Source organism: Nelusetta ayraudi, unplaced genomic scaffold (genome assembly GCF_046127955.1).
Source record: "Nelusetta ayraudi isolate G7.1 ecotype Tasmania unplaced genomic scaffold, CSIRO-AGI_Nayr_v1 ptg000008l, whole genome shotgun sequence".
Taxonomy (NCBI): Eukaryota; Metazoa; Chordata; class Actinopteri; order Tetraodontiformes; family Monacanthidae; genus Nelusetta; species Nelusetta ayraudi.
Genome location: NW_027466058.1, coordinates 812447 through 832980, shown reverse-complemented (window position 1 = coordinate 832980; position 20534 = coordinate 812447). Strand labels below are relative to the sequence as shown.

Genomic DNA, 20534 nt, shown 5'->3' with positions numbered 1-20534 from the left:
TTATTTATCTGCTACGCCGAGGAAATGAGCGTCGCACTCCATCTGATTTGCGTTGCTAGGGAACAGCCACGGCTCAAGAGTTTAGTTCCTGTCAGGTTCTCGCACCGGACCCTGGCCAGCATGAATACTGTATATATATAGAGGGTCAAACAGCATATGAATTAAATCTGGGACCTGCCAAGGGTTATTTTTTTAATGTATTGGCCCTCGCAAAATGTGCAAAAGCAAACAAAAGCAGCTTGTTTCGGCGATTGATCGAGTCGTCCCCGCCTCCGTGGGGCTCCGCGGCACATGAATGCAACGCACCCGCAGCTCCGGACGCGCTACAGTACGAGGGAGAGGGGAGTTCTGGCTTGGGGGCGGAGCCAAACAGCTGGATAGTCTCGTGGCGGCGATGCGATGAGAGAGACTGCATGTGAGCGAGCCATCCCCCACCGCAGCTCCGCACCAGGACGGCTAACGGGACCTCGCACACACACACAGAAAAAAGGCAACAAAACGCGGCGGCGATCCATTCAAACCCGGTTCGGATCAGTCTGCTGCGCGGTTTGGTTTTGGTTCCTCACCCCACTCGAAGTGTGCGGGGCAGACCGACCGCTCAGGAGGCACTGAACGGCGGCCCGGGAAACTTTGCAAGGGAACCTAAAGGCAGAAGGTGAGGCGACGGAGATGTGTTTTTGCCGTTTTGCGGCTGATGCTAACTGGGGGGGTGTTAAGGTGAGCATCCCTGTTGAATGAGGTCAGATGCAGTCCGGCGTTTGTCGCATTGAAAAGAAGGTGAAGTTGCATGCATTCTAAATGCATCGAAACGCATGTGATACGCAGCCTATTATTACGATAACAAGTGGCTACTCCCCCAAAGCAACGCTTATTTTTATTTTTTATTTTATTTTATTTTATTTTATTTTATTTTTTTTAACGCAGCAGACTCCGCAGCAGGAGCCCCGATGACCGGCCGTGATTACTAACGACGTTCCCACCGCTCTTGTTCGCCAGCTCCGCAGCGAAGCCCTCACCTGTCCGGCAAGCGTCCCCTCTGCCCCCGTCCATCTCCGGGGAAAGGATGAATCCGTCGCCGAGGACGTCAGTCACACTCAGTTAAATGATAGAACTACTCGAGCAGGTAGTGCTCGGCTGGCCGAAGAGGAAGAAGAAGAAAGGGGCTGCGCGAGGTGCTGGAAGATGTCTCTGTGGATGATACTGCCCGTCAGCCTCCCAGTCCTGACCTTTACTGGGATCTGGGTTGTGTAAGTACAAGACCACTCGTACTCTGCCTCTATCATCAAGCTATGAAAAAGTGAAGCACCAGTCGTGTCAGTTCAAATCAAAAATAAATGTTTGAAACTGACCTGCGTGCAGTTGTCAGCCACCAGAGATGCACTGTGATTGCGTTTCTATCTGATAATCATCATTGAGTGCATTGTTTTGATGGAAAAGTGAATGTTCTGTTGGCTGCTTGGTTGTTTTTTTTTTTCATGGACTCTGAAGACACCTGAAGCTTCAAGGAGTGAATCTAGCAGGAAAAAGAGACCAATAACTCACAAATGCAAACGACATTAAGCGAGCGAAGCCCGTCAGTGGAGTGCACACGGCAGATCTTCTGGCAGATATGCTGCTTGTGTACGAGCTTCTCTCGCCTCCAGGAGAGAAGAGCCGCGCGCTGAATATTTACCGAGAATTCCTGGAAGCCATGGCAATCACACGTGGATTAACTCTCTCCAGGACAGGAGCCTGACTTGTTATCACCGGCTCCCCCTTTAAGAGTGATGCGTGCGTTTTGCACCTTGTGTGAGGAGACGTGCGCGAGATGAAAGACCTCCTCTGTTATGTTTTGGCTGACGGCGTTCCTTGTTGCTCTGTTATTACAGTGACGGGAGGAATTCAAAACCCAAAGGGGGGGTAGGCGGGGGGGGGGGGGGGGGTCGCGTTAGCAGACAGATGGCCCAATTCCAGATTGGTTTACTTCTGCATTTAGACTGTTTGCTTCATCTGTGATCTTCTGGCTGTCGTGCGAGTGCTCGGATCAGGAGATAGCAAAACAGAGAAGGTTTCACGATTCTTGTTCATTTATTTGATCTGTAAGCCGGGCTGCATCCCGGCTTCAGTGTGTATTCAGGTGCGTGAGGCTTTGTGGGAAGGAGGGGGGTAGAATATGGAGCATTTCGGAGTTATTTTAAACTGGTGTGTCTGAGGATTTGGGCGGCGGGGGGGGAGTTGATCCGTGTCAAAATGTTGCTGACTGTCAGTCCCTTAAAATTCACCTCCTCCCTGGTACCTTCACAAGGGTGCCTTGTTTCTAAGAGCTGCCCCCTTTTTTCCCTCGGCTCTCGGAATGTCAAAGGATGTGACATGTTGCGTAACCCCCCCCGCCCTTTTTTTTTTTTTTTTTTTTTTACTGAGTGTGGCTCGATGGGAGTAAGGTAAATACTGAGGGCCGGGTAACAGAGAGCAGGACGTTCACATCTGGCCGCCATGCACCCAGGAGAAGTCTGAGGAGGCTCGGCGCTTTGTGCCAAGCCCAAGAATCTGGGATTAGTTTAATTTTCGCCCCCTTTTTTTTCTTTTCAAACGATTCAAATGTCGTGGCTCAAAACTTGAGTCCCGCGGAAGGTGCCGTGTACAGTTGCAGAAGGCTGCACATTACAGCAGCCCTCCTAAAAGGAGTCCACCCCTCACTGCCAAAATACATCTTTGGTTGATGCCTCACACCCTTTTCCTGTGGTTTTCACGTGTGTTATTTTTGCACAGCTTTTGGGAATTGTGCCGTGCCCTCTCCTTCCTAGGGAGGACTTTAAAAAAAAGAAAAAGAAAAGTGGGGTGGAATTGGTCCTGTTCCAATTTCGAATGATTAAAAAAAAAACATTGTATTTTCCACGTGTGCGCCGCACACATGCGGTTAAAGTTTACGGGCACCGCTGAGCTGTGATAGAGCTCTAATTACGTAAACAAACCTGTTATTACACGGCCTCTGTCGAGCACAGACAGCAGCAGTTTGGCTCCGAACGCGGCTAAAAAAAAGGATAACGTAATTTGGAAAAAACCCGACAGCTCCACACTGCTCCTGTTATAGCGCTGGGAGCCGACCAAATGTAAATAATGTTCCTACAGTGGCCACGGTGTCTTTTCCTTTCATAAATTGTGAATGTTTTCCTTGCCTGGCATCTGATTTTGCATATTAGTCACGGCTGCACAGATGGACGACCATCTAACTTAATAAATTGCTTTTTTAATGAGCAATTTTTGCATTGTCCTGAGAGGTAAAGCCAAATCTTAACTGAAATCAAAGAAAGCGACGCTGTATCATAACTGATAAGCTCATTCTGTCTTTTCTTACAATTATCTCGTTGGTTCTTTTATCTCAGACATAGATTTTAAGGTTTTCATTTACCTGACATGTTTTGGCGTATTCTTGTACACTCGGATGAAGGTGGAAACGTGTCAGGCAAATGAAAACCTTAAAGTCTATGACGCTATGGCATATTCCGCTTGCTCCTATGCTGCTGGCTGAGTGAAACTTGTGAGGATGAGCGACAGATAAAAGTATAAAACAGCTCGCTGATGTCTCGTGCCAACGGTGCTCCTTTAATTGGATTTTACTAAACAGATATGGAGACACTTGTTGTTAATATCCATCGAGAGTGACCTTGCATCATCGTGTATTGTCACGACCCAGGCTGTTCACGCTTGAATCTTTGCCACGCAGCAAACAATCTCTTGCGCAGAAATCATCGTCACATTTTTGCGTGTGTGTTTGTGTTACGCACCGGCAAGCGTCCAGGAGGCAGCAGGTGTGCGCGTCCCGTCTTTATATAACGTCTGAACCGCACAATGATGGGCTTGTAATTTGGAAACTACGGCCCTTGGAAACACGGTTGATTGGTACTTAAACTCTGACTGAACTGTGACTCCAGCGAGACTGGATGCTTTCTCATCCTGCCTGCGACTGTGTTTCCAGAGTGATAGAAACAATTGGCTCTCATCGGGGTTAGTTGCTCGCGTGAGTAAATAACAAGTCGCTGAGTTATCAGGTCGGCACGGCGGGTCAGCCGGGTGTTCCACCGTCCCCGTTCTGTGAGCGGCCCCTTAAACCTAATAGCGTTGCATATTTGCACAATCTCAAGGTCCATTTCATCCTGAAATAACTCAAGACGTAAACAAAACTGGGCTTCAGTTTCAGCCCTCTGTCGCCGTAAGAAAGAGGTCACTTCACATCTCTCACATTTTTTTTTCAATGCTCACATTTAAATTTGTGGTGCGGAAGAAAAATGGTGAGCAGCAGAAGCGCAGCGTTTGGCTCGACAAACAGAGCGTGGGCTCTTTCTCTGAAACCCCAGGGCGCGTGGAAGTGGTTGGTCGTCGACCTCGCCGAGCAAACACCGCCGGTCGGTCAGAGCATTAATCAGAGCAGCGGGGGCCGACGTGAACCTGTTCTTTTTGCGCTTGTGTGTGTGTGTGTGTGTGTGTGTGTGTCAGTGACCCCTGTGATTCCAGGATGGTGTTTGCCGTTCAACCCGATCCGTCAGGTTTAAACAAACTGGACACACTTGGCCGGGTTGTTGGTGCAGGTGTCCTCGCTGTGACCGACTGCTCGAGAACCGATCCGATGCGCTGACGCCGACTTGCAGCGGCACGCGCTCGCTGTCACTGGCCCATTTATCAGAGCCTGCACCTGTTTCGCAGATCGTGATTTGTCTTGTGTGAAAGGTCCGATATTAAGCAAATTCACTTGACTGACGACTTGTAATCATAATTCAGAATAGAATAAAAGACCTTCATTGATCCTAACTGTATAGTGCAAAAAGACAATTATATTAATTAAAAGAAATAAGGCAATAAAAAATAACAATAAAATATTTGTAGCGTATAAATGGAAGAGAAAACAAGATATTTACACCTTACGCACAGATGGACTGAGCAGCTCTATCCTGACAGTGAACTTCCCAGTCCATCCTTTACGTCCTTAGCTTAGTTGCAAGAGATCGGCCCTCTGTGATGTCACAAAGGGAACTAGCACCAGCAATCACAGTCAAATCTTTGTCCTCTCCCCCGAGATCCCCTGTATTCTGGAGAGACGTTGAGGTTTTTTTTTTTTGGATACTCTACCGGAACACGGGTTCTAATGTTTTTGTGCTGTTCATTGTGTCAATTCAAATAATGTAACAATCATGGAGAAAACACAGTGACCTTGCTTTCCCCTCTCTCTCCCTCTCTCTCTCTCTCTCTCTCTCTCTCTCTCTCTAGTTATGCCATGGCTTTGTACAATCAACACGTCTGCCCCGTGGATAACTGGTGAGTTAGAAACTACATTGTTTAAATTCACTCCCACTGCGACCTCACATCTTCCATCTTTCATACCAGTGGTAAAATAAACATAAAGTAAACAAGTATGGTCGGGAAGAGCTGCCAATCAAACTCTGCGCAGTGTCTCTGCCTCCAGATGGACTGTGTTGTGGTTCCGTTTGAGGTGTGAAAGCAGAGAAATCCACCCACCGAGCCTCTCAAGAACTCATCTATTGTTTAAAGGAGGAATTCGTCCTCGTAAAACAGACCCTATCATCAGCGGCTGTGTTGAAACCATGAGTACATTCCATCCGGCTGAACGACAAATATTGTAATCAGTCGCTTATTTTTGTGTGTGTGTGTGTTATATAAAGATCAAAGGTTTCCATTTTGTCATGCTCATTTATGGACACGAGGAATAATTTCCCTCCTTTGCCTTCTAGCCACTGATTAGAACATTTGGTGGAAATTTAAGAGTCGTGTTTATACAAGTGGCTGCTGCTTTCATGAGTGTCTTTTAGCTACAAGCAGAAGGGACGATCCCTTTCCTCGCGAAATTCCAATCTTGCAACACTTGCAACACATTTGACAAAATGTGACCGCAAAACCAAACAGCAAAAAAAAAACAACAGAAACTGAATGTACTCCTCTTCGACCCTTTCTACCAAGTGCCGCCAATAGTTTTCCGGGAGAATTGCCCGTCATCTTCCCAAATAACACACAAATGGAGCGAGCAAAGTCGAGAATTATCGGAAAAGTGCATCTGCGCCCTGTTTGCGTGGGCGTTTTGCCCCGTTTCACTTAGGACTTGCCCTGATTTCTGCAACCCCAGAATATCCCCGCGCGTGTGTGTGCGCGCGCACGTGTTCATGCATGTTTGCCGTTCCAGGTTGTACAACCAGTCATGTGAAGAGGAGCTGCATTTGCAAAGGGGCCCGACCTTATGCTGCACTCTGGACAATGTGCCTCTCATCAGGTCAGTGAGACTGAGGGCAAACCTGACTGTCCCTGTTTGTCCGTCTGTCTGTCCGTCCCTGCTCTGCCCCTCCGTGGGATTCAAGTGTTTGTCCGACGATTTCACAAAAAAAGCATAAAAAAAAGAAGAAGAAGACAGGAACGCCCCTCCATTGTTCGACGTGACCCCTGTCGGCACGAGGAGCGAGCGGGTTTGAAGGAGATAGTTCCTCCGAGTGTGCGTGCGTGCGTGTGTGCGTGCGCACGTGTGAGTGCGTTTGCATTCTGAAAATAACTTGGAGCTGAAATATCCTGCCTGCCTGCCTGCCTGCCTGCCACCGTGGCAGTTCAGAGGCAAAGCGTGGTCCTCCGCCTCGCCATGTAAACACACTCCCAGAGGAGTCGACTTACATTTTGGAAGGAAGGCGGGACACTCCCACTCTTTTCTTTGGCTTTTTTTCTTTTTTTTCCAGAGCCTCCCGACATTAAAGGGTAGCGGCGGAGAGTAAATGCCGGTGGGTTTTCTTTGTTTTGTTTTTTTGCGTAAGAAAAGTCTGTGCAGAGTCATCTGGCAAAACCAAAAGAAATCCCTGCGACTTTTGCCTCCTGCTATACAAGGGGCGACGACACGCGAGTCGCATTGTGTAAAAACAGAGACTGCGAGGGCTGTCAAACAAAATTTCCGCCACTCGCCGGGGAGGAAAGTCAGGCGCCCTGATGCGGAGGCTGAGCAATATTTGCCAGAGTGGCGCGATGGATGTTCGATGAAGTGATTACGCGCTGTCATCGGCGGCGGAGGATTTGGAGGAAAAGGAAAAAAAAAAGAAAAAAAAAAAAGCTTTTTAGGTTAAATGTTGAGGAAAGAAAATCCCACGAGAGAGAGCGAGAGATTCTTAATACTATTACTGTCCGCTGAGTCCTGCTTCTCAGGCCCTGAGGAATGTGTAAGTGTGATGGCAGTCAGCTGAGAGGGCTTTGGCTTTGGGAGGGTTAGCAGGAACTTGGCCGTGGACGTTGGCCCGCGTGGCCCGCGAGTGTCCCCCGCTTTCGCTCCCCCTCGCATCTCACCTCTTGAAGAAAAGCAGGAGGTTGGAAAAAAACCCCGAAGTCAAGTGTGCGATGCCGCCTGCTTCCTTCTGGGAAAAGGTGGCTCGTCCGGCCCCTCACCTACTTCCTGCCTCCCGCACGAGAAAAACGTGCCACGTCTCAGATTACGCAACGCGAAAGGAAAAACCGGCGGTACTGCGTGTGCGTGTGCATGTGCGTCTTCCGTTGCTGTGTGTGTGTGTGTGTGTGTGTGTGTGTGTGTGTGTGTGTGTGTGCGTGCGTGCGAGTTCAATGAATGACTCTAAATCTATGTCTGTGCATTTGTTTTTATCTTGTAGTAAATGCGGAGCTCTTCCTCCGGAGAGCTGCTTTTTCAGCCTTATCTGCAGCACGGGATCGTTCATGGGTAAGGCAGCACACACACACACACGCGCACGCACAAACACACACACACACACACACACACGCGCGCGCACGCACGACAACTGTATTCACATTTTCCCACATAGTTTCAATTCCTACTTTCTTTTCAAATTAACTGGTAATTAATAGATTGTGTCATAGTGAAACTAAAACTTTGCCCTCAGATTACAATAAAAATGAAGTAATACAACCTGAACCCTCAGTACCAATCTTTTTTATCAACCCCTAAACATCCACTGCAATTGTACGAAATAAACACCTATATATTCTTCAACTTCAAATGAACTGATGGCAATTTCTTTTTTTTTTTTTAAGAAAAAGTGTCAGAATGGTTTCATAACTCTGAAAAAAAAAATAAACAGCTAATTTGCAGTTGAGACGTGTGACATTAAAAGCAGGAGCTCCGGTTCGTTGGTCTCTGCTCTTTGTGTGTGTGTGTGTGTGTGTGTGTGTGTGTGTGTGTGTGTGTCTGCACACAGACTGCGTTACCAGGCAGTACTGCATACCTTGATGGAGTTAATGTTTTCCAGCTGCAGCCAGGAACATTTCATGTGTGTGGGCACACGCATAATGCAGGCGAGAGGAGGGGACATTTCTTCCTGACATCTGGGGGGGAGGAAAAAAAAAAAAGAGAGACACGATGAGACGGTGATCCATCCAGATTGATGATTAACCCAGAGTCTTGTTGAGGGTCCCGCATTATGAAGAAAAAATAATTTCTACATTTTTGATTTCTAATGATCCCACGTGCAAGGCTTTTACTCTTTTGATTCTTTCCACTTTTCAGGGAGCGTGTTTCCCAAAAACATACAGAATCAGTTCTTTTGTGATGTCACAAAGGGCGCTGCTACCATAAGCGTGTGGAATCGAGCGTCGCCCCGCAGTATAAAACACTAGGAGTAGTTGGGAGACGGTTATCCAACATCTTCGCAGCAGTGTCCAGTTGGTCCCTCGACAACAGTCACACGAGCGCAGCGCCGCTAAAACTCGCACGTTGCTCAAGCAGTGGCGGTTAAGTGATGCAAGATGACGTTTGTCGCCATCCCGAGTAACTTCTTAAAAACAAAGATTGCGCAGCACGACTGCAAAATTAGGTGCAGGCCAGGCCCTCTGGTTCAAAATTAACCTCTCCTCCACCTCTTGAGTAGCCGCGGGGTGAAGACTCCTCATGGATATGAATCATTAAACTGGATTATTGTGTCTGTGGACACCTTGATAGCAACTGCATTGATTGTTTTTTTTTATGGCCCCGAGAAAACATTTAACAATTGGCGATGCACATAATTGGCACATCACAGCTGTTGATTTCAATTTAAAAAAAAAATCATCCAGCATCCACGAATGGCCAGTCACATGGCCATTCGTGGATGACTGAGGAAACAAATGAAGGAAATCCGTTTACTGCAAATTTGTACAATAAACTCTAATGGCGTTACAGAAACACGATACAAACAAGTGGTGTTTGCACTGCATTATTTTCCTTGGGTATATTTGCATTCAGTGAGAATCTCATTGCTATATAGTGCAGTGCAGCATGTGACGTCTCAACACAGTTACCCCTCAAAAGTGAAGTAATCTTTACCTCTTCCTCTTTCTCTGCACATGCGTTTCCTTCATTCATTTAGTGATTTATTTCACACTTCATGTTTCAACAGCCGCCCCCCCCGCGGCAACCGCCGTCTGTGAACGGTCCAAAAAAATCCTCCTAACAACCCTTAGTTTGCTATTGTGAAGTAACCAAGTAGTGGCAGGAAGTAACTAAGTAATCAAAACTTTAAAGCAGCAACAAAAAAAAAAAAAAAGATCTCGATTACATAAGTTATGTCGATTGAAAACAAATCAATCTACAACTTTACAACCCACCCAATTAATGTGAGCGTAGCCTGCGTTAATGCCCGTCGCAAAGCGAGTCATTAGCATTCCAACGATTTTAGGTTAAGCTATTGTGGAACGTCGCTCCACAACAGGCCATTGTAAATACAGTAATTAGCGCTTAGCTTTTTAGCCTATTGATTTTGTGTCGTACTTTGAAGATTGTTCATGCTACACTTGGGTCTGGAGTTTGTCTGAGATAACGTGGACTCAGTGAACCGTGTGTTGCCTTTTTTTTTTTTGCGTGTGTGTGTGTGTGTGTGTGTGTGTGTCTCTGTCCCTGCAAGTCCACGCACATGTGCGCGCGCACTCAGTGACTCAAAGACAATGTGTGTATTCTTTCCCGGAATACCTGCTGTGCTGGAAAGTGCAGCTGGAGGCTTTCGGGGGAAATCCATCTCCTCATTGAGAGAGCCCAGTTTGTTTTCCTGCAAGGTGTGGCGCAACCTTTTTGGGATTATGTGGCGTTCACCTGCTATTTGGATACGTGTGGGTGTGAAAACACGCAGCGTGATGCAACTGCATTGTACCTTTAAGGAGCTGTATTATGCAAAATGCCCCTTCATCAGTGTTGTCTAAAGGTAATATGCGACCCACCCTTTGTGATGTCACAAAGGTCAGCAATTTCTCAGCGACAACTCTCCCAGGTCGGTGGCACCGCCCTTCATGCGTTTTGTTCCACCTAGCCGCCACCTTTATAGTCTCCTTCAAGAAATGTAGTTAAATACAACAATGCATCATTTTTGCAGGAGGCTGTAAACAGAGGGCTAATTGTGCCGTTTTCTCGAAATCTATGAAGCTTTTTAGACGACACATCCTACAAAGTTGCTCTCCACTAGAACCTGGAATTAAATATCATTGGACCGCTTAATCCAATAATGCCATGCAACACTGAAATCAAATCAAATCTAGACGTTGACGAGCTCTAGCTAACCACGCATTGTGGTGGACAATTGTGGGTCAGCAGAGAGCAAAGTTGAAACGCGTCCAAATCCAAAGTGGGTGCCTATTGAAAGACTCATAAAGACTCAAGTGCAGTCCAGCGCTAAACTTACAAAGTCGGGGGAACGTAAAGTCGGCTCGTCAATGTAAATTTATTCCTCCAGTTGAATTGTCGACAGCTTGTCCCGATGGTGAGAGGCCAGGTGGAGGTCAGCTGCACTCCTCAGCCATCGCAGATGTAACCTTAGCGCCGGCATGAGCCCCGTGGCCCTCAGCATGAGTGCCTCCTCGCAGAGACATCCATCCCAGGGCGCCGGCTCACAGTGAAACGCGGATATGTTTCAGAAGAACGGGAGGAAGAATGTTCCTCCTCCGGCTTTCGCCTTCCCCGCAGAGCTTACATCACCCGGCGTCAGCGGCTAAATGCCAGCCAGACCAAACGCGCTCATTTCGAGGCAAAAGGCAATTTCGTCCAAACGGCAAAAGCCAGCCGGTCTGCGGCGCAGAGGCCAAGACGGCCGTAATCTAATAAGAAGAATCCAGCCGCCGCCGCCCGTCCCTGCAGAAACGTAGCGTCGCTCTCCGTTTGGAGCGGGAGGAGAGAGGCACACAGTGGAAAGATTGTTTTCCGCGCCGGGAGAATTTTTCCATGTTTATACGTGATATTGGTTTGCCAGATGAGTCGGGTCGAGGCGGAGGACGGGCTCACGCAAACAGCCAAACACGCCGGAGAGGCAGAGTCGCAGGAGCCGCAGAAACAAAACGTCTCGGTTCGTTTTGGAAACAGCAGCAGCAGGAGGCAGGCAGGCGCATTTTGCCCTTCTGCATGCAGGAATATTTACACGCATGCTTTCCGTTCAAGCGACTTGAAAGCACGAGAAGTGTTTAAACAGAATGGGAACATTTTTCCGAGGAGTTGACACAGACAGACGCTGGTGAAATTCGCAGACTCTCCTTGCTTTTGAGTGACATTTCAATTTGGTGGTGAACTTTTTCTTGGAGTAATCCATCCCTTGTTTTACGGGTGGGCTTTTGGACCACCCCTAAGGAACTAGCCTGGAAAACCGCTAATCCCGGCCGTGATTTTTAACCCAAAGCCTGACAGACAACGTTTATTGGATCAGAAAACAACTTCCAAAACAAGCGCTCCTCGGCATCACCTTTCCCCTCAGAGCCGTCGACACTGTAAAAAAAGAAACACACCATCACGCGCGAGTTCCAAAAATGACTTCGTTCCATCTCTTTTACTTCCTGCCAACCACAGTGTATCCAAAACTGCGACTGCTGGAGACAAGCAGCGCATTGTGGAGTCCAGCGCTAATGTTTTCCTTTCCTCTCCGTGACCGCATTTTCCATTTGTGTTCGGCTTTTGGCAAAACGGAGCGATTTAGTGGAGCGTTAAGACAACAGCTCGGTGGTCACATGGGCCCCAGGTCAAGACACGAGGGGCTCCGTGTTCCTTCTGATTCCGCCCCCACCGCCCCCGCCGCCAACGCCAAAACGAGGCGAGGTGCTAACAAGAAGAAGCGGGTGGGGTCCGGCCCCTCCTCGCGCGCCAACAATGGCCTCCAGTCACAGCGCATTAGCGCATCTGCAGTCGAGCGCCCCGTCCCGTATACTGCACTTTAGTTTCCCCCTCCCTCCCAGCGTTTAATCAGATGCCAGACGCACACGCACACACGCACACACACACACACACACACACACGCACACAACCCCGGCGGTGGTCCCCACTTTCCCGCCATTTCCCCGTCTCGTATTCCCGCCGGTTTGGCAGAGATTTTCACCGGGGCTGTAACTCTTAATCAGCTTCCAGGGAACTGTTGTATACTTTGGATGACGGAGGCACGTTAAATTGAAGCCAGGCAGCGCACCGTCGAACACGGCATCAACACGGTGCCTGATATATACTCTACAACTCGGTTGTTTTTTGTTCTTTTCCAGCACCAGCTAAAAGATTCCCATCTCTCTCCCCTGAATTTTCCCAGCAAAGACCTGAAGGTGAACCGGCGATAACTGAGCCATTTTCTCCCCCCTGTGTGTGTCTCCCTGGCTGTAGTGATGGTGATCGTGCTGTTCCGTTATGCCCACGTCATCGAGAAGCACCAGAACTGCGTCCTCAACACGGCAGGTCTGTCCACAGGCTGGATCTGTGCTGCCGGACTCATCATGGTGGGAAACTTCCAGGTACAAATTTTTTTTTTTAAATTTCCCTCAGTGAGTCCACAAACAAAGACATAATAATGCATTTCATCTACACGTCTGGCTACGGCCGTTAGCGCTTTAGAATTTACACTGCTTGTCGTTTTGTGTATAATGCAAAATGTTGCCTTTTAGCATCAAACTCCCTACAGTCTCAGATGGGCGGTCAGTCTGCTCAAAATCATTCAATATTTCAAATCAAATCAAATTTATTTATAGAGCACATTTTAAACAACAAAGTTGACCAAAGTGCTACGTGATGTAGTAAGACGCCATTGAAAACTAAACAAAACAAATAAAACAGTCAAATATAAATACAATTCTGATAGCAACTTTAAGGGCACGGAAAGGCCCAAGAAAACAGGCAAGTTTTAATAATAGATAAGCCAGGACCTAATAAAATTAGCTAGAGCGCTCCAGAGCGTGGGGGCAATATTTGTATATGTACAAAAGAAAACCCTATGTCTCACGGTAACTCTGCCTTCTGGGCTTCAATAATTAATACAGTGAGACTCATTTTGGTGGTTCAGGCTCAAAACCTGGGAACTGCCGTGCAGATCCAACGCAAATTCCTTCCATGCAGATATTTGTTCTCTGGAAATTCCTGCAAGTTAAAAATATTTCTATCCCTGGCGTGATGCCTCGGAACAATTTGTGAGTGTTTGCCTGTTCTGAAGGATGAGGGAGAGCGAAAAGGGAGGCTTTTACAAATAAGGAGGCTTTCAGGGGACTGACCTCAGCGATAATAAGTGAGTTCGGTGCAGGACTTTGCATCGCTGCGATATTTCAACGTCCTTCGACTTCGACCGGAATGTTGCATTCCCTCTTTTGCGTGTCTGCGACTCTGCATCCTTGGGCACACTTCATATTTAATATAAACACATCTCCTTGTCCTTTGGAGGACTTACCGTCAGGATTGTTATGTCACGTTCCTAAACAGTAAATGATGGGAACCAGGGGGGGGGGGGTTGAATAAGCAGCCGAGCAGCTGGCATTTAGGAACCTGTGTGTCAGCTGTGATTTATGAGTAGTGTCAATAACCAGTTTTTTGTGTGCGTGGTTTGACATATTGGGTAATACACTCGCCTTGTCTCCGCAGCAGTGGCTGCGCAAAGAGACTTGACCGTGTGTAGATGTTGCCTTCACCCTCTTCCCGCGTCTTTTCCACAGCCTCTGCCCGGTAGACCTGGGAGGAATTATACAGAGAGAGAGCGTCAGGGGGGGAAATGAGTCATCAAGTCAGGCCACGCACATAGAGAGGAGACAGGGCGTGTGTTGTGCAGGCCTCGTCCGTAACCAATCACAGGCCTGGTCTTAGCCGCTGGCTGGCTGGCTGGCTGGCTGGCTGGCTGGCTGGCCGGCTGGCTGCCTCACAGACACGCCTGCCCGTCCCTGGACATTCCAGCGGGATGGAAGCAGGGGCGTCGATGATGGTGAATAAACGTCATCGGCCGCAGAGGGCAGGGTGTTTAGCGCCAAAACGTGCCTCGGCAGCTTCTGCCGCTGATTGATACGAGCAGGGTGGGGAGACGGCGGCCGGACCGAAAGCCACAACACACCGCAACGGCGTGTAGAACTGTGGAAAGAGTTTGGAGTCGTGCGTTATGTAAGGCGTTGGGAGTTTTCCTTGCCAGTCAGTCTGATGGTTTGGACCTCTCCGGGAAAAAAAATAATCTCAGAAACAGACGATGGAGGGTTACATCACTGCCCATGTAATGACAGTGCTCTCAGTGGAAGGCTGTTTATAGCCGGGATACAAACAGTCTGACGAGACAAGTGACATCGGTCTTTTGTCTGTCTGGCAAATCTGAAGCCAGCAGCTTGCTAGCAGCTAGCTAACAGCTGGTTAGCGTCTGGCTTGTCCGGCTACATCCTGCGTGTGATTTTTTTTTTTTTTTGCCCTTTCCACTCTGAAGATTTTTCAGAAAATTAAATCCCCTGTCCGGATCTCTAGGAAGCAGCAGATTTAGCTCTCTGTTTACAGTCTCCAGCAAAAATGCTCAGCTTAGCTTCCGGCCTGAGCGACCTCTTTATTTGACAAAAAGGAGGCAGCCGCGAGGAGGTTTCAGAAGTTGGGACACCTGGTTGCGGGGTGTTATTGCTAACCTGGAAGAAGCGCCAGTGCCCCTTGTGATGTCACATGAGGCTGATTTTCTGAACTGCATGTATTAGCGGGGGTTTGATGACCCTACCTGAGTTCACTGACAGGGAAGAAGACACATATTCAAGTCAATTTGCATAACAGGGGTCCCTGAAGGTTCAGGTCTCCGTTTAGTTTCATAAAAGGAGTTTAAAAGAAGTTGGACGTAGATTAATCACCAGCATGTGATTGTAGTAGGCAGGGACGGCTAAGTTTCACTTCACCATATCGGGCTCAGTTTTCGGAAAACTGAAAACCCAAGTTGTGTGTCAGTTGGGCTTGTTCCCACATGTGTGTCCTTCCCCTTTTTTTCCACTCCCACAGCTCATATTTCTGTAATGAGCAACGATTGAAAACAACAAAATAGTTTTGAAGTGGCGCTGCGCATAGACAGTAAAGAAAACCCCCTTCACACCCTTTAACACGGCACCACCAGTAGAACCAGTCGCCTGTTCGGGGAGCACCATTACCATTCATGTATGCAGGAATGGATTTATCCGGCTGATCTTGCTTAGTCATCAAGCCGCTCAAGGATGCTCCCGCCGCAGAGGGCCATGTCTTTGGTGCCGGAACCATAACAGTGAGGGCGAGCATTATGTTAAACTGTATATCTTTTTTTTGGTGACCTCAGCGTTATTGGGAAAACATCTCCTCCTCACTGTCCCTTTCCTCCACATGTGCCTCATCACTCCTCTTCCCTTTTCTGCTCCCGCTGGCAAGATTTCAGTCCTCTGCAATCATCTCAATCAGCTCAACCAAAAAAAGAAAAACTCTCATGGATTTAAAACACAAAACGTTTTTGTTCCTGTGTTTTTGTTGAGAGACCTCTCGGGGGCTTTTTTTTTTTGCATTACAAGCTGGTATTACGCAAGGTTTGTTTGTTGAAAAAGCAAAAGGAAAAAAAGAAGAATGCGGCCTTGCAACAATAGAGGGCGAGATGATATAAAAGAATTGATGGCAGAAGAACAGACTCCTCATGCTGCCGTGTTTGCTTTTCATATTGAACGGTCTGGAAATCGGACTCGGTCCAGTCTGAAGGATTAGCCTAGTGCACAAGAATGTTCAGCATGTACTACCTGGGTCACCGGACAAATAGCTTATATGCCAGAGCCACATAACTTGCAGAGTGTTGTGCTAATGATTCCAAAGAAATCATGTGGGCCGAGTGGATTGAGTGGAGGGCTGGCAAAGGATTTGAAGGGCCAGCGGGTAATACTGAGGTAATGCACCTTACATTTTGCCAGCGAGTGACTAGATGTTTATGTCATCTGCAGCAACCGGCGGCCGTGTTGCTTCAGCTGTCAGACTTGAACATTCCAATCAGGAGGAGTCAAGTGGCAATTTTCTCTCATCAGCAGATCTCGATCAAGAAAGGCCAACCTGACGTTTGGAGGGTTGTTTGGTGACTTCAAGTCGGTCAAGTTGTCATATGTTATTTATACATATGACTTAGATATGATCTTGAGGTCCCAATTCATTCCTTTTTTTTTTTTTACGAAAAATGAATGAATGGATCGACGTTTTAGGCAGGAAACATGCTAATAGTTGGCCCAACTCTTTAAACTGTGATTATCACTCAATGAAAAAGAATAGTCTTTTTATTTTATTTTTTTTAATCACTTTACATTGCTACTCTCTATTCCATCTCATGCCAGTGGATCTTTGTAAATGTTCCACGGCGGTCCTGCTACCAGTTTAACCATTAGCTTAAAGAGGCCGATCTCTGACGGCTGCCTGGATTTGTCCTGAAGACGTGTTTCAAGCTCGGCTTTATCCTCCACTGATTTTTATCTGCTCTGACCAGGACATCAGAGCTCTGTGTGTGCAGTGTGTGTCTGTGTGTGTGTGTGTGTGTGTGTGTGCCCACAGTGGGAGTTGCAGTCACATGCCCCTCAACAGCTCTTTTGTGAATTGTTTTTTATTGTTCTTGTGACCGGCAGGGGGGGAAAAGAGAGAGAGAGAGAGGGGCGTTGTTCGCCGCCGCCGTCCTTTGCTCCATGTCGCCCTCTTGTTTTCATTCTTCCGTCTTTGGCTCTGCATTAAACGAAGCCCAAGAGGTCGCTAACAATGTGTTACATAACGGCGCGCAATCGTGCGGGCGCTGTCTCACGTTTGCCCTCCGCTGCTCCCAGTCACTTCCCGTTTTAACGCGACCCCACTTTCTCTCCTCCTCTCTGTGCCTGTCTGACAGGTGGACAATGCCAAAGTTCTTCACTACGTGGGAGCGGGAATCGCCTTCCCCACCAGCATGCTGTTCGTGTGCCTGCAGTCGGCGCTGACCTACCGGCTGGCGAAGACCCAGGGGGAGTACGGCGTGGCCCACCTCCGGCTCTGCATGACCCTGCTGGCCTTCGCAGCCCTGGTGCTCAGTATCCTCCCCAGCCGCAGACAGATGGCGGCCTTCGAGCCTGTCAAGTGCATCACAACACGGGAGCGTGACGCTGCCAGCCCTGGGTGGATTCGCCCCCTTGGTTTTCAGGGTCAACGACTCGTTTTTTTTTTGCTCGCGATAGACGGCATACAACGATTGATAGAGGAGACATTTTCAAAAAAAAGGAGGAGATTTAAACCGGAGTGGTGCAATAAAAAAAAACAAATTTATGGTCTTAAAAATTTTATCCCAAATTACAAACGATAACTCATAAGCTCAGTCCTCATATAAGATTTATCTCAAAACTAAAATTCAATTTAATTCATATGTTTAATGTGTTTGTGCCGCATTTAAAGTGACAGTTGCATGGCTTTACTAACAAACTTCAAACAAATTTAGTTTCTTGGTGACATTCAGGTCACATTGCAGATATTAATTGCACCAAACATAACACTACTGTTAAGTTAACTTGAACTACTGTTCAAGGCGTCCTGCTGGTCTGAGGGGTGACAATAGACACACGTCAGCGGCCACCTGACCACATGGGTGTACTAAAGCCTCTCGGCTAATTTGCCTCCTGAGTCCTCAGCGATGCCCTCTGCTGTTCAGTTGTGATAAACCTTAAACGTGGCAACAAACAGCTGCAGCATCCAGGCTCGTCTCTTCCTGCTAGTAGCCTGCAGTCAAGAAAGCTGGCTGATTCCTTCATACTGATATTAAGTGACAATGCTTTAGGTTGGTGTTCGGCAAGATGGATGTACCATATTTCTGAGTTCCTTGTTTGGTTAATAGGGAGTTTGTGCTAGCGCCCCAGTGAGGTCAGGCCTTTACTCGCCTCTGAACCGCAACGCTGTTCTCCTTAACTGTTTCCCCCACCAGGCGGCGTCTACTTCTGCCAGGAGAGCTTCGTCCTGCAGCACGCCTCGGCCATCTTCGAGTGGGTGTTCTGCGGCATCATCATGCTGTTTTACGGGACCTTTGCCTTTGAGTTCGCCGGCATGTCCGGGGACACCATGGCCGTGCTGGCCAGGGGAGGAGCGCTGGGGCCGGGCGGGAGAGAACACAAAGTGGACGCTCTGTCGCTGCCCAGCTCGCACTCGCACTCGCACTCGCACTCGCACTCGCACTCGCACTCACATTCGCACCCTCACCCACCTGAGAACATGTCCATACTGTAGACTCAGCGCCGCTGTAGCCTCTCACACGCCTGTTTTTGCCTTGAGAACTCTGGTGGTTGCAATGGCTTTCATGGTTCATTGCCAGTCAGGTGGCTGCTGCCGAGCGGATTCCACTCTCTTCTTGCCCCGAGGATGAATGTCTGCCGTCTTAGCAGAGGGATCCGTTTATGTGTGCGTGTGGTTTGCGTGGATGCGCGTGTGCGCGTCTCTCTTGCCCTCTCAAAAGGACATGTTTGCATTTTGCACAAGTATGGCACCAAATATTTCCCCCTCCTGCACCATCCCGGTGACCAACAGATCAAAAAGAATGTGCTGTCCCACCACCGAGACCTTGTGACCTTCTTTTTTTTTTTTTTCCCAGCAAGTGCTCTCGGCACCCAGTCCCACCCAGCGACTGGCGCCGTGCTTTTATTGAGCGTTTAAAAGAAGAGAAAAAAAAGGTAGCAGAGGCTGCTGGACGGCCCGGCTGACAGTGTTACGGCGGCGAGATGAGGGCGCGATTCACGAGGGTTACCGTGGGAGCGAGGTCACGCCTGAGCTTTGTTCTCCCCCCAGCGGAGGACGGATGAAAGCAATAAACGCAGAGGACGGGCTGTCAGGAGGGAAAATGGAGGAAGTGTTTGAACGTCGGCGGAGCAGCGCTACATTGTCGACCCCCTGCAATAACCACTGTTGAGCTCAGAACCTCCTGAGAGCCACCACTGGTGATTTCTACCTGTACTCAGAAGACTGCCGCTCACTCGGAGAACTGTTCTTTTCTGCCACCATCGTCAACCAAAGTCGGCCTTATTACGACTCACTTGTGTTTCTCAGGAGCTGCCCAGCCAAGGCCAACTGGTGCTCTGTCCGCTGAATGTATGAATAGACGGCTTCGACATCCTCCGCAGGAGCCAGACGCGTCATATTTTCCAGCGTTGTCCCCGCTCCTCCAGCACTGCGTCTAGGGTGCCACATAATTATTTCACAGCAATCACAACATCTGTAAAGGCTAGCTCTGTAAGTAAGGAAAAAAAAAGGGTGGAGGTGGGGGGTGGGGGGGCGTTTTTCCTTTATTATTCCAAAGGATCAAAATATTATATCAACCTGAAACCTCATCTCACATTTGCTCCGTTGTCCTGGCTGTTGGGAATATGGGAGACAGATGAACCGGCATCCGCAGGGTGGATGTGTACCCGTTTAATTCGGGCCAGAGCTCTGGCTTCTGCCGGGGTCTGGCCAGCGCGACGGTTTGCACGTGTGTTCAGGTCCAATCGATGGAGGTCTCGCATCACGCGAACTCCTCCAGTCAACAACATGCTACTCTCGAGTCTCTCAGCGACTCGCTGGATTTTCTCAGCGCGACTGGGAGGGGAAACAAGGATACAACTCATACCGTCTATAGCTGCGTATCGGAGGAGACCAAAAAGTGCCAAATGTCATGTAGCCTGTGGTTTAACACTAAAGGCCTTATCAGTGTCACGGGGGTTTTTGCAGTCGGTGGACAGAAGGTTGTGAGTGTGTTTCTGCCAAGGTGGCCAAAAACAGATATTTGGCGCCAGACAAACGCTCTGTGCTACTTACTGCCTTCACTGAATCCACAGCTCCAGGACTTTCTCGGTCCGTCTGTGTTGTGTCATAAAACAGGAAGTTGTTGCCGTAATGGCTTCATGAATGTGTATCGTCGCAGTGTAATATTGAGACACGGCAAAGTGCTGTGGTTAAAATAAAACAAAGCCACGAGAGGATTTACCGAATTAGCTCTCCTGTTTGTAGACACACATTCACACCACAGATGGTTCTTTGTTTGAGCCAAGATTGCTTTTGTGCCAGTATTTTACAAATAAAATGTGCAGTTTGACAAAGGAGGCGATTTCTAATTCAGCTGTCAAGACTGAATGCGCGGTTGTTGTGTTTTGTTTGGTTTTTTTTTTTTTTATTTCCGGGCGAAAAAGGCCAGACGGACGGAGACTTCACCAGCCTCACCGCCGACCACATGCTGCCCTCTAGTGGTCAAATTGCATTACTATTATTATTGCATTAGGAGCCTGCGTTAACGTTTCAGTTTTCAGACTTGTATGCCACTACACGTTCAGGCCAGATCAAACGGCATTAAACTTGTGAACGGAGCCACTTCACGTAGAGCGTT

At 48.2% G+C, this 20534-nt stretch overlaps 1 protein-coding gene across 4 annotated transcripts; it reads left to right on the top strand.

Annotated features, from left to right (window-relative positions):
- Window positions 1-365: 365 nt before the first annotated feature.
- On the top strand, window positions 366-20097 carry LOC142883548 (transmembrane protein 150A). 4 transcript variants are annotated; one of them, XM_076018508.1, is made up of 8 exons: window positions 366-655; window positions 997-1247; window positions 5242-5289; window positions 6170-6256; window positions 7620-7687; window positions 12578-12705; window positions 17052-17229; window positions 18111-20097. In XM_076018508.1, the coding sequence occupies exons 2-8, from the start codon at window positions 1183-1185 to the stop codon at window positions 18407-18409; spliced, it is 873 nt and encodes a 290-aa protein (XP_075874623.1). In that variant the 5' UTR covers window positions 366-655; window positions 997-1182; the 3' UTR covers window positions 18410-20097. The 4 variants fall into 4 exon arrangements, with proteins under 4 accessions (XP_075874623.1, XP_075874622.1, XP_075874621.1 ...); XM_076018507.1 differs by having other exon boundaries at window positions 925-1247; XM_076018506.1 differs by having other exon boundaries at window positions 366-671; window positions 943-1247.
- Window positions 20098-20534: the final 437 nt, after the last annotated feature.